We start from the raw sequence: 14819 nt of genomic DNA, 5'->3' as shown, positions 1-14819 counted from the left end.
AGGGAACAGGGGATAGACTGGAGAATAGCACCTTCATCAGGAAAAGGCAGGTCTATGTGATCGGGGACTCTTTACTGAGAAGAATAGACAGGACTGTAACCAGAGCTGATCCAGAGAATAGAAGGGTATGCTGTCTTCCAGGTGCTAAGATACGGGATGTAGATCTGAGGTTGAAAAGGATCCTAAAGGGAGCAGGAAAGAATCCCCTAATTATCCTTCATGTGGGAAAAAATGATATGGCTAGATTCTCGCTGGAAAGTATTAAGGGAGACTATGCTAGGCTGGAGAAGACACTTAAGGAAATCGAGGCTCAGGTGATCTTTAGTGGGATTCTGCCTGTTCCTAGAGAAGGGCAACAAAGGTGTGACAAGATTATGGCTATCAACAGACGGCTTAGGCAGTGTTGCTATAAGGAGGGCTTTGGGATGTATGGCCACTGGGAGGCATTCATGGACAGAGGACAGTTCTCTTGGGATGGACTTCATCTGAGTAAGGAAGGAAATAGACTTCTAGGATGGAGGCTGGCACAACTGACTTAGAGAGCTTTAAACTAGGAATTTGGGGGAGATGGTTGGGAGATGTCCAGGTAATCTCCATGCCGGATTTTAGCATTGAGATGGAAGAAAACAAAGTAAGAAAGGATACAGCCGTGGGTAGGAGAATGTATATAAGGAGGAAGGGCAGTGTGGATACCAGTCTAATAGGTCATACTGGCTGTAGAATGACTATGTCTAATAGGGTACAGAGTGTGAGCGAGGCCAAACAGCAAAAATTAAGATGTTTGTGCACCAATGCGAGGAGCCTAGGTAACAAAATGGAGGAACTAGAGCTACTGGTGCAGGAAGTGAAACCAGATATTATAGGGGTAACAGAAACATGGTGGAATAGTCGTCATGACTGGACTACAGCTATTGAAGGGTCTGTGCTGTTTAGGAAAGACCTAAATAAAGGTAAAGGTGGTGGAGTAACACTGTATATCAATGATGAGGTAGAAAGTAAAGAAATAAGAAACGATGGAATGGATAAGACAGAGCCCATCTGGGCAAAAATTACATTGGGGAAGAAAACTATTAGAGCCTCCCCTAGGATAGTGCTTGGGGTGTGCTATAGACCACCAGGATCTAATTTGGATATGGATAGAGCCCTTTTTAATGTTTTTAATAAAGTAAATACGAATGGAAACTGCGTGATCATGGGAGACTTTAACTTCCCAGATATAGACTGGAGGACGAGTGCTAGTAATAATAATAGGGCTCAGATTTTCCTAGATGCGATAGCTGATGGATTCCTTCATCAAGTAGTTGCTGAACCAACGAGAGGGGATGCCATTTTAGATTTGGTTTTGGTGAGTAGTGAGGACCTCATAGAAGAAATGGTTGTAGGGGATAATCTTGGTTCAAGTGATCATAAGCTAATTCAGTTCAAACTGAACGGAAGGATTAACAAAAATAAATCTGCAGCTAGGGTTTTTGATTTCAAAAGGGCTGACTTTCAAAAATTAAGGAAATTAGTTAGGGGAGTGGATTGGACTGAAGAACTTATGGATCTAAAGGCAGAGGAGGCCTGGGATTACTTTAAATCAAAGCTGCAGAAGCTATCGGAAGCCTGCATCCCAAGAAAGGGGAAAAAATTCATAGGCAGGAGTTGTAGACCAAGCTGGATGAGCAAGCATCTCAGAGAAGTGATTAAGAAAAAGCAGAAAGCATACCCAGAGTGGAAGATGGGAGGGATCAGCAAGGAAAGCTACCTTATTGAGGTCAGAACATGTAGGGATAAAGTGAGACAGGCTAAAAGTCAAGTAGAGTTGGACCTTGTAAAGAGAATTAAAACCAATAGTAAAAGGTTCTATAGCCATAAAAATAAGAAGAAAACAAAGAAAGAAGAAGTGGGACCGCTAAAAACTGAGGATGGAGTGGAGGTTAAGGATATTCTAGGCATGGCCCAATATCTAAACAAATACTTTGCCTCAGTCTTTAATAAGGCTAAAGAGGATCTTAGGGATAATGGTAGCATGACAAATGGGAATGAGGTTACGGAGGTAGATATTACCATACCTGAGGTAGAAGCGAAACTCAAACAGCTTAATGGGACTAAATTGGGGGGCCCAGAAAATCTTCATCCAAGAATACTAAAGAAATTGGCACCTGAAATTGCAAGCCCATTAGCAAGAATTTTTAATGAATCTGTAAACTCAGGAGTTGTACCGTATGATTGGAGAATTGCCAATATAGTTCCTATTTTTAAGAAAGGGAAAAAATGTGATCCGCGTAACTACAGGCCTGTTAGTTTGTACTATGCAAGGTCTTGGAAAAATTTTTGAAGGGAGAAGGTAGTTAAGGACATTGAAGTCAATGGTAAATGGGACAAAATACAACATGGTTTTACAAAAGGTAGATCGTGCCAAACCAACCTGATCTCCTTCTTTGAGAAAGTAACAAATTTTTTAGACAAAGGAAACGCAGTGTATCTAACTTACCTAGATTTCAGTAAGGCATTTGATACCATGCCACTTCTTGGTGGAATTATTAGTTACATTGGAAAAGATGGGGATCAATATGAACATTGAAAGGTGGATAAGGAATTGGTTAAAGGGGAGACTACAGCGGGTCCTACTGAAAGGTGAACTGTCAGGCTAGAGGGAGGTTACCAGTGGAGTTCCTCAAGGATCAGTTTTGGGACCAATCTTATTTAATCTTTTTATTACTGACCTTGGCACAAAAAGCGGGAGTGTGTTAATAAAGTTTGCGGATGATACAAAGCTGGGAGGTATTGTCAATTTAGAAAAGGACAGGGATATCATACAGGAGGATCTGGATGACCTTGTAAACTGGAGTAATAGTAATAGGATGAAATTTAATAGTGAGAAGTGTAAGGTCATGCATTTAGGGATTAATAACAAGAATTTTAGTTATAAGCTGGGGACGCATCAATTAGAAGTAACGGAGGAGGAGAAGGACCTTGGGGTATTGGTTGATCATAGGATGACTATGAGCCGCCAATGTGACATGGCCATGCAAAAAGCTAATGCGGTCTTGGGATGCATCAGGCGAGGTATTTCCAGTAGAGATAAGGAGGTTTTAGTACCGTTATACAAGGCACTGGTGAGACCTCACCTTGAATACTGTGTGCAGTTCTGGTCTCCCATGTTTAAGAAGGATGAATTCAAACTGGAACAGAGAAGGGCTACTAGGATGATCCGAGGAATGGAAAACTTGTCTTATGAAAGGAGACTCAAGGAGCTTGGCTTCTTTAGCTTAACTAAAAGAAGGTTGAGGGGAGATATGATTGCTCTCTCTAAATAAATCAGAGAGATAAATACCGGAGAGGGAGAGGAATTATTTAATCTCATTACCAATGTGGACACAAGAACAAATGGATATAAACTGGTCACTGGGAAGTTTAGACTTGAAATTAGATGAAGGTTTCCAACCATCAGAGGAGTGAAGTTCTGGAATAGCCTTCCAAGGGAAGCAGTGGGGGCAAAAGATCTATCTGGCTTTAAGATTAAACTCGATAAGTTTATGGAGGAGATGGTATGATGGGATAACATGATTTTGGTAATTAATTGATCTTTAAATATTCATGGTAAATAGGCCTAATGGCCTGCGATGGGATGTTAGATGGGGTGGGATCTGAGTTACTACACAAAATTCTTTCATGGGTATCTGGCTGGTGAATCTTGCCCATATGCTCAGGGTTTAGCTGATCACCATATTTGGGGTCGGGAAGGAATTTTCTTCCAGGGTAGATTGGAAGAGGCCCTGGAGGTTTTTCGACTCCATCTGTAGCATGGGGAACAGGTCACTTGCTGGAGGATTCTCTGCTCCTTGAAGTCTTTAAACCATGATTTGAGGACTTTAATAGCTCAGACATAGGTGAGAGGTTTCTCGCAGGAGTGGGTGGGTGAGATTCTGTGGCCTGCATTGTGCAGGAGGTCAGACTAGATGATCATAATGGTCCCTTCTGACCTTAGTATCTATGAATCAATGAATGGACTTCAAAAAAGCAGACTAACAAACTCAGAGAACTGGTATCTAAGGTCCCATCAGAAGAAAATCTAGGGGAAAAGAAGTTGAGAGCTGGCAGTTTCTCAGAGACAATATTAAAGGCACAACTGCAAATTAACCTGATGGAAAGAAAAGATAGGAATAATAATAAGAGACCAATATGCATCCCCCAGGAGCTCTTTAATGACCTGAAAATCAAAAAGGAATTCTACAAAAAGTGGAAACATGGATAAATTACTAAGGATGAGTACAAAAGTATACCACAAGAACACAGGGACAAAATCAGACAGGCTAAGGCATAAACTGAGTTACACCTAGCAAGGGACATAACAGGCAATAAGAAAAGGTACTTCAAATACATTAGGAGCAAAAGAAAGGCAAAGGCCTACTACTAAGCAGTGGAGGAGAACTAATAAGGGATCACACCAAGAAGGCTCGTGATTTAATGCCTGTTTTGCTTTTTTAGTGAATTGTGACCACATGCTTAATCAAATTAATATTAACAAAAAGGGGAAAGGAACACAAGCCAAAATAGGGAATGAACAATTTAAAGAATACACAGATAAGTTAGGTGTATTCAAGTCATCAGGGCCTGACAAAATTCACCCTAGAGTATTTAAGAAACTAGCTGAATGAATCTTGGAAGAGTTTGTGATTACCTCTGAGAATTCACAGAGGACAGGTGAGGTCCTAGAGGACTGGAGAAGGGCAAACATAGTACCTACCTTTAAATAGAGGAACAAAGAGGAACCAGAGAGTTATAGAATAGTCAGCCTAACTTCGATCTCTGGAAAAATACTGGAACAAATTATTAAACAATCAATTTGTAAGCACATAGTGAATAATAGGGCGATAAGGAATAGGGCAACATGGCTTTGTCAAGAACGAGTCATTTCAAACTGAGCTAATTTCCCTCTTTGACAGTGTTAATGGCCTAGTGGATGGGGGAAAGCAGTAGACATGATATATCTTGATTTTAGTAAGTCTTCTGACACAGTCCAATATGATATTTTCATAAGCCAACTAGGGAACTGTCATTTAGATGAAATTACTGTAAACTGGGGGCACAACTGATTGAAAGACCATACTCAAAGAGTAGTTATCAACAGTTCACTTCTAACAGGGAGGACGTATAGCTAGTGAGGAGGCTGTCGTGGGTCTGCTACTTTTCAACATTTTCATTAGTGACTTGGATAATGGAGTAGAGAATATGCTTATAAAATTGCAGATGACACCAAGATGGGAGCGGTTACAAGCACTTTGGAAGACAGGATTAGAATTCAAAATGACCTTGACAAATTGGAGAAATAGTCTGGTCTGAAATAGTACAAAGTACTACACTTAGGAAGAAAAAATCAAAACGTACAAATATAAAACATTGAATAACTGGATCGTCTGTAGCATCGCTGAAAAGGACATGGGTATTATAGCGAATCACAAATTAAATATAACCCAACAACATGAATGCAGTTGTGAGAAAGGCTAATAACCTGGGTGTATTAACAGCACTTTTGTAAGAAAAGACATGGAAGGTAAATGTCCTGCTCCACTCAGCACTGGTGAGATCTCAGCTGTTCAGTTCTGAGTGTCACTCTTTGTCCACATTCGTCTTAAACTGGACAGAGTCCAGAGGAGAGCAACAAAAATGATAGAAGGTTCAAAAATCCTGACCTGTGAGGAAAGATTTTAAAAAACTTGGCATGTTTAGTTTTGAGAAAAGAAGACTGAAGGGGACCTGACAATCGTCAAATATGTTAAGGGCTATTATGAGGAGAACACTGATTAATTGTTCTCCATGTCCACTGAACATAGGACATGAAGTAATGGGCTTAATCTGCTGCAAGAGAGATTTAGGTTAGATATTATGAAAAACTTTGTAACTATAAAGATTGTTAAATTCTGGAATAGGCTTCCAAAGGAGATTGTGGAATCCCCCTCACTGGAGGTTTTTAAGAACATGTTGGACAAACACCAGACAGAGATAGTCTAGGTATATTTAATCCTCCATCAGTCCTGACTCAGTTTGCCAGCAAACTGCAAAGACGATTTATTCAACCCATCACCAAATCCTTCCTTTGGCCCTAGTCCACTTTCAGAAGACTGCAGAGGGTTAATTCAGTAATATTTACAGAGCAACTGTGGTGGAAGCCCAAGTTTCATTTTCGCCTCAGGTTGGATGTGCCAGTCAGTCAAGGTATCCAGGAGCTTTCAGTGCTTGTCAGATCAGGCAAGAGACTTGTCCTTAGGGAAGGAAAGTGACACACAAAAAATAAAAAAAACGTAGAGGACTTCCATCTGTTCTGAGCTTGTGTTTTCAGACGGTGAGAAGCGATGACAGCATTCAGCTCCAACCCCTGCTGCTCAGGTCAACTCATCATCTCACCTTGTTATTGCCCTTCATCACATACCCTTCTGCTGCTCTTCAGCTCCCAGATGGAAATGAGCAGCCTAAGATCTGAGCAGGAGGGTCGGATAGAAAGCAATATCATAGCTTTGTACCAGCCCAGTTTACTCCCTGCCACATTCCCCAGTAGTTGGGCATTAGGAGTTCTTTCTCTCACTAAGATGGTATAATCATTTTCACTGTCCTGTAGGATCACTTGAATGAAAGGGGTGGCTAATATTTGTCTGTTTTATGATGACAGTTCCATGACTGATGGCGACATGAAACAAATTAAAAATAAAGAAAAATAAAACCTGTCCTGCTTATTTTGGTCATAGAAAGAATAGAGAACCATATTTTCTTGGACAATTATATTTGAGATCTAGGTTATCCTACTGACCATAAATAATTTTTTCGTAACCTTCTTCCCTTAGGCATAAGAAAACTCAAAGCCTCTCTGTTTCCCTCCAGCTCTAACATTTGGTCCATCATTTGTCTTATTTGGCCTTCTATAGACTATTCATTATGGGCTTGAATCTGTTAACCTTGCTTAGGTTGAGTAGTACTTTCCCTCACAAGAAATCCCATTAAAATCAATAACAGCACAAACAATGCACTTAGTTTGAAATGTGTTTTATCCTTAAGGAAAGGCACTTCTGACAAGGAAAGTATCAAACAGTGAATTAAAATCCTGCTGCAATGTTTAATTCACAGCACAAAAATGATAACCAATCAAAATGGACATTTGGTTGATTTGAGAAAAATAAACCAAACACAATTTTTTAACCTCAAAATTAGTAATAACTTGCATAAAATCTGAAAGGTCTGAAGCCAACTAGTCTTCACTAGACAGACTTTAAACTTGAATTAGACATTTCTCTAAGACATCCTTTGTATTATTTATACTTTTTTGTGGTAGACAGATTTAAGAAAACCAAAATCCAACAAGTTACATAAAATCATATTTAAACTTTGTCTTTCCTTTACTGCCATTTTGAATTTCTTCCAGAACATTTTAATGCTCCCCCACCACCCACCATCATTATCTGTGTTTCTATCTGCAAAGAATTCCATCTTTTATACCATCCTACCCCACAACAGACTGTGAAAAGATCAAGCCTGTTTATCATTAACCTCTTTAATATTCAATGCTTTGGTTCACCTATTAATGTAGCTTGTTTCCTCCATTTAAAATGCAATGCTATATACACTTGAGGAGGTACTATGTTTTGATCAATGTATTTTTCAATGTATTATTGATTGTTATCTTGGATGTGTCAATTAGTAGATTTCATTCTTGGTCTCAGAATAGAGAGAGAGAGAGAGAGAGAGAATTAGTGAAAGAGAGAGACTGTGTATGTACATATGAGTATACATATTTCCCCCTCTCCCACTTATATGCAGAGTCCAGTATATGTAGCTTCCTGGGGACAAGGAAGGAGAAATATTCCTCTTTTCCTTTGTTATAGATGCTCCTAACCCATCTCAGAACAAAATATGTAGTAGTAATTAAATAGGAAGTGCAGGATAATTAAAATTGCACATCTGTTAAAGGTAGTAAATTATTCTATATTTTAAATAGAGTTCTTCAATAGGGTTCAGGATCTTTTAAAAAAATGTATGGGTAAGTATAATTGGATGCAGTTGCCTTAGGAACAGGTGTTCAGTGCATAGCACTTAGAATGAGTGTGCATAGCAGGCAAATTCAAAGACCTAAACCTGGAGGGTGAAATCCTGGTTCTACTGAAGTTAAGGCCAAAACTCCCATAGATTTTAGGGGAGCCAGGATTTCACCCGAAGACTTTTCCACTCCTATATTTATTTGCAATATTGTCCTTTGTATGAGGGTGTGATAGAAAGGAATATTTTAACAACTTTTTGAAGCAGAAATGCTCTATTAAAGGAATGAAGGGAGCAAAGGGGGCTTCCATTTTCCGTGTGCAATAATTTCATCAAGAGAGGAAAAGCGCTTAGCGAGTCATAAACACTGACTTTACATTGTTTAGAGATTGCATTTCTTCTGCATTTCTCTTATACAGAGAAACCATATTACATTTTCTTGTAAAGTGTTAAATGACGATGTAAAAGAATCTGAAATGCAGAAAAGAGGAACACTGTCTGGTACACAAGACTAATGATTAAGTAATAGCAATATCAAAGCTTCCTCTAGAAAATATTATGTAAAATCCTCTCCACATCCAGAGATTTCCAGGAGTAAGTACAAAATCCCTACATTATTTGCTGGAATTATTTCCACTGAAATTTAATTTCTGGTACACATACCACAGAAGGTTAAGAAGTGTTGCCGCCATACAAAATTCAAAACCTAGTTCTGTTATAAACAGTTTTTTGTAGAAAATACACATTATTTCATGTTACCATGCTTTATTCCCCATTTTTATTTCTATTTAGAGAAGTATTGGTGCCAAGAAGTTCAGTAATCACCAGAATGTACACCCTTCCCAATGTGGCAAATAAGTTAGTATACATTTAGAATAACATAGTTGAACTATGTTTCTACAAATTGCAGAAAATGTAGAACTAAAGTAATTGCAGATATTAAAAAGTACATTCCTAAATACATTGTAATATTTGAAACAATATTTATTTTATTCTGTGCTCCTGCATCAGCAACAGGAAGATGATGATGATTTCAAAAGAACTAATGTAATCATTGACTGACTTTTCTGACTAATTAGTTTGTTAAGCACCTAAGGCTTGGATTCCGCATTTCTTCCCCATGCAATCTGAATTTAGAAGAGCTGCAACTCAGGTTTTAGCCTCCTGTGACATCACCATTCAGGCCTTCCAAACATATGCAAAGACCTCCAACAAAACAGAATTTTGGATGAGATTCTGTGGTGTGCCTCTCAGAGATGTACACAAAACTTGCAGCCGGCAGCATGGGATGGGGGTGGCAGCTAAAGTAGTTTCAAATCACCTTTGTGCTCTCTCGATTCTGGGCTGGTCTACAGTCACCAGCATAAAGAGAGAGCCCTCAGAACCTGCTCAAGTTACAGCAGCTTGCCCAGTCTCTCTTATGGGCCACAGTTCTGCCCAGAATTTCCACATACATAAACAGCACACTACAGAAGATATTAGATTTAATTAAAGCTGCATGAAGAAATCTGTAAAGCAATTGATTTGTTTGTTAAAAATCAATGACCATTCTGTAGTCCTTTTCTTTCCTTGAAAATGAAAGATGAAAGATAAAAATATCTATTCAGAGTCTACTCAAAAATGGTAGTCAGCCAGAACTAAACAGTTATTACAATGTTGCTATGACAGCAAATAACTGAAATAATTTCTTAATTTTTGATTAACAGGGATCAGTATCCTAATAAAGAACACCATCTCTGTATTGTTCTTTGTGTTATTCCATCTCGTTCCTTATGCACCCTAAAATCTTGCTTGCTTTTTTGACAGCAGCTGCACTTTTTTTAAGCAGAAGTCTTCATTGAGCTTCCACAGGGCTATTGCCACTCGCTTCTCAACTGTGAGGGCTGCTCTCATCTGGATATTCATGCGCTTCAGGGCAGAGGAAAGCAAGTCACAAAGTTCCATGAAAGTGCCTTTACGCATGCGAAAGTTTCGCAGCCACTGGGAATCGTCCCAGACCTGCAACACTATGGGGTCCCACCAGTCTGTGCTTGTTTCCCAGGCCCAGAATCGGCGTTCCACAGCATGAACCTGCCCCATTAGCACCATGATGCTTGCACTGCCAGGGCCCGTGCTTTGAGAGAAGTCTGTGTCCATGTCCTCATCACTCTCATGACGTCGCCTACTCGCCCGGTTTTGCATTGCCAGGTTCTGATGCTGCATATACTGCTGGATAATGCGTGTGGTGTTTAATGTGCTCCTAATTGCCAAAGTGATCTGAGCGGGCTCCATGCTTGCCGAAGTATGGCATCTGCACAGAAAAAAGGTGCGGAACGATAGTCTGCCGTTGCTCTGACGGAGGGAGGGGCGACTGACGACATGGCTTACAGGGTTGGCTTACAGAGAATTAAAATCAAGAAAGGGGGTGGCTTTACATCAAAGAGAAACAAAAACAACTGTCACACAGAATGGCCCCCTCAAGGATTGAACTCAAAACCCTGGGTTTAGCAGGCCAATGCTCAACCCACTAAGCTATCCCTCCCTCCGGTATTTCAGGCAGGACTTCATGGAGGGAGGGATGGAGGGGGGAGCAAATGAATGCAAAACAAATCTGGTCTATTTCCTGTTTTGATCTACTCCATCTATCTTTTACATCTTTGGCTGGCAGCAGACGGTGCAGAAGGCCTGCAAGCCATCCACATCTCCTGCCTGCTCGGCAGAAGATGGTGCAATAGGACTGCTAGCCATCCGCATCTCCTGCCTGCTCACCATAAGATGGTACAATAGGACTGCCTGCAGGACTAAAGAGAATGACCTGGTCGAGTCACTCCTAATTTAGTCCCTGCACCTATATCTGCCCAGGCGCTCCTGACCGACCTTACCGAGGCGGCCAGGAGCACCTCAGACATGATGAAGTTGGTTTTCAGGCCTATTGTACCGTCTGCTGCCACAAGGCAATGGGTTGCTCCTGCTGTGTAGCAATGCAGTAGCACGTCTGCCAGCACCCAGGAGACATACGGTGACAATGAGCTGAGCGGGCTTCATGCTTTCCATGGTATGGCATCTGCACAGGTAACTCAGGAAAAAAAGTCACGAAACAATTGTCTGCCGTTGCTTTCACAGAGGGAGGGAGGGCCTGATGACATGTACCCAGAACCACCCGCAACAATGTTTTTTGCCCCATCAGCCATTGGGATCTCAACCCAAAATTCCAGTGGGCAGCGGAGACTGCGGGAACTGTGGGATAGCTACCCACAGTGCAACACTCCGGAAGTCGACGCTAGCCTCGGTACTGTGGAAGCACTATGCCGAGTTAATGCACTTAATGCATTTAGAGCATTTTGTGTGGGGACACAAATATAAATATAAAACAATTTCTAAAAAAACAATTTCTATATATTCGACCTAATTTCGTAGTGTAGACATACCCTTAGATAAACTATATGAGTCTAAATAATAACATGAGGAATTGCTTACTATTAAAAGCAACAGGTGCACAATCTGGTCCTAGATGCTAGACTTTCAGTAACAAAAATGTCATTGGTTGTGGAGGTGGCTTAAAAGGGGCTGCAGGGAAATGAAATCTGATTTATATATTCACAAGCTAAGAACTCGATCATCAACTAGTTTCCTACAGAGCACCCACACTCAATTCATTATCTTCATTATTATTTATATGGTGCAAACAGTATCTAGACTTTTTACAGACATATATAATAAGAAGACAGGATTCCTACCCAAAGAGTTTACAATTTAATTTTAATGTAAATTATTTTTGTTCACAGTATGTAGTCCAGGGGTTTTCAAACTGGGGGTTGGGACCCCTCAGGCGGTCGCGAGGTTATTACATGGGGGGTTGCGAGCTGTCAGCCTCCACCCAAACCCCCGCTTTGCTTCCAGCATTTATAATGGTGTTAAATATATAAAAAAGTGTTTTTAATTTATAAAGGGGGGTCGCAGTCAGATGCTTGCTATGTGAAAGGGGTCACCAATACAAAAGTTTGAAAACCACTGACCTAGTCTGATTAAACCTGGCCACTTAAAATGTAAAAGGCTCCTTATCTCATGACCACTTCCATGAGCCAAAATAAAGGAGTTTTTAAAAATGTTTTCCGAGTGTTGATATAAAACCAGCCTTCTAGTTTTGCTGATTTATCTATCTTACATGCATTCGGCCACATCCCCTGCTGATGTAAATTAAAGTAGCTTCCTTGGAGTCATGCCAAGTAACACTCGCTAGAGATGTAAATAATCTTTTCTACATTTCTATCAACAGACTTATAAAATATGGTTGTTATCTTTTTAGTTTGTGAAATGGGTTCACATCATAGGTAAAATTATTCTGATGTAGATTTTTTTTTAAAATCCTCAGAAAAGTTGTATATTTATTTCCCACCATTATAATTCTAAGGTGTCATTTGTTATTTTTTTAAATTGCTATGGAGAACACACCTTTGAAGGCCAAGTTTTGGCTCACAATTAACTTTTACGGTGGAGTTATAAATGTCAACAATAGATTATAACTGAGCAGCTGAAAATGACTTTTACTATTTTAGAAGGATCATCCGCAGTAACTCACCATGAATTCAATTGGACTATTAGTCATGGTGTCAGACAGGAACATTAATATCCAACTCAGAAGTTGGCACCCATACATGGTCTGATCACAGGATCCAATAACTTTGCATAGATGAATGGTCCCAATGAAGTCTATGGGACTACTCTTGAAGAAAGGTACAACTCCCTGTGAGTAAGGGCAGCAAAATCAGACTCTTAGAATAGTAATAACCATAGAAAAATACAATAAACTGGTTTTACACAAAAACTATTATGACCTTATCTGCTAATTCATATTCTAACATCCTACAATAGTGTTTTAATGAGTTGCTGATGGCTCATGAAAAACAGAAAAATAAAGTATAACATATTTTTTGTATCTTTCCCCTTTATTATTAAGTGCATTGGCAATCAGATAATCCAAGGGTGAATGCATTAGAAATGCATACAATGAACAAAGACTTCTTTTGTCAAAACCAGTTTTCCACCAAAATCATGATCCTCTAGTAGAATAATATTTTTACAACAGAAAACTGTGATGTTCTGAACGGTATTGACTTCCACACAAAAGCAAATGAATTCTTAAAAACTGTTACTACATGCAGTCATCTTTGGTAATGATGAACAATGGAAGACCAATGTTACACAAGTTATACAACTATATGTTATAGAAGTATGAATATTTCCACAATGTTTATTAAAGCTTTTCAAGATATCATCACAGCGTATGAAGAGAAACCCAGCTTTACATCCCTATACACTATGATAAGTTTCTCACCAAAGTTTATGAACATGCAGACAGGAAGCTGTGTTGGAAAGGGTAAATATATTTTAATTCAGGGAAAAGTTTAATTCCTGCAAAAACACAATGATCCTTCAAGATAGTAGGGAGAGGATACTGAATAATATATTACTTTCAAAAACTAGAACAGGTTTAAAAAACTCTAGTGCACCCAAGCAATTGTCACAAATAAGCTGATCATTATACTTCACTCATGGCATCAGCAACACAGAAAGCAATATTTTTAATACTGAATTTAATATGATTCACACCAAATCACTCAGAGGATGATTTTACGCAAAAAATTAATACTATATGTGCTAAATCCCTTAGCCGAGAATGAAAGCATTTCTTTAAATCTTTCAACTTAGACATTTTAATAAAGTGATAAAATATCATTTTCAGTATAAAAGATGCAAACTTTAACCTACATGTAAAGTAATGATTTACTTAACGATGTTATGCCACAGCAACCGTTTGTAATGTTCACATTTGTCTTGAGTTCCAGCACTAAACTGAAATCCCTTTGCCCAAAGCTAACATGTTTTCTATAATCACCAGCATTTTTCCTAATAAGGAGAAAGTTCAAATGATTAAATCTCACACTAATCTGTATTGAACTGATCACAATGCCACCACCTAGTGCCACCTCAAACACAGTCAGAGTATGGGCAACTTTTTCTACTGTTCAGCATTGAATTAGCTATCAATCTCATCAGACACAAACGTCAACGGGCAAAGCAACAATTTATAAAGTAAACATAGTTAAACCTACCAAATAAAGGAAAGAGAATATTTTAGAGGAAACTACAAAACTGACAAAGATGATATGATCCAGTTTAGGAAAAAGGAGGGTAGTAAATAAAATTAGGCAGTTAATTTCCATCCCTCCGAACTGCTGGGACATTGAAGTAGCAATGTGAGGGGTTGCCACAGAAAAGGGGAGAGGGGGTTAAATCCAGAGTGCAATGCAAGCCCTGCCCCACACCCTGCAGGCAGCTTGAGAAGAGGCTGCTGCTGCAGCAAACAAAGTTGAGGGGGAAAGGGAGGAGTGTCGCGACCGCTGGTAAGAAGAGAAGGAATAAACAAGGGACTTACTTTTGTAGCTGGCAGCCCAGGGCTGATAGCCATAATACCCGGTAATCCGCAGAATCCTTTCCTCGATGGGAGTGAGCCCCACGGAAGCACTGGGGAGATCTTCCACGGATCGGGACCATTTCAAATCCTCTTTGATTGCCTCATCCACCACCAGGTATTTGAGCTGCCGGAGCTGCGGGCTGATGTCTGACAGCCTCCTGGGGCTGACATCTGGAGATCTCCTCATGCCACTGGAAAGGCAGGAAAGGGACGTGAACACGGCCCGGTAACAGCTGAGGTGCCGAGCGCTGACTTGGCGAAGGAAGGGACGGGAGCGCCCCTTTCGCCCCCCAATAAGTGTACAGGGGCCAAGAGGGGCTGGGCACTGCCCGGGCCGGGAGAAGGGAAAGCGCCC

At 40.0% G+C, this 14819-nt stretch overlaps 1 protein-coding gene across 4 annotated transcripts in view; it reads right to left on the bottom strand.

The window, feature by feature from the left end:
* The window catches only part of SLC35F3 (solute carrier family 35 member F3), a 292694-nt gene that overhangs the window by 276572 nt on the left and 1303 nt on the right, over positions 1–14819 (bottom strand). For 2 of the 4 annotated variants that reach the window (XM_073338111.1, XM_073338108.2), the window contains exon 2: positions 14426–14655. In XM_073338111.1, the coding sequence (XP_073194212.1) occupies positions 14426–14655 (230 nt within the window). Of the gene's footprint in view, positions 1–12568; positions 12612–14425; positions 14656–14819 lie in introns of those variants that run through there. The other 2 variants (XM_073338112.1, XM_073338116.1) reach the window with 2 other exon arrangements.

Source organism: Lepidochelys kempii, chromosome 3 (assembly GCF_965140285.1).
Source record: "Lepidochelys kempii isolate rLepKem1 chromosome 3, rLepKem1.hap1, whole genome shotgun sequence".
Taxonomy (NCBI): domain Eukaryota; kingdom Metazoa; phylum Chordata; order Testudines; family Cheloniidae; genus Lepidochelys; species Lepidochelys kempii.
The sequence above is the reverse complement of the archived record's forward strand: the minus strand, read 5'-3'. Positions and strand labels throughout refer to the sequence as shown.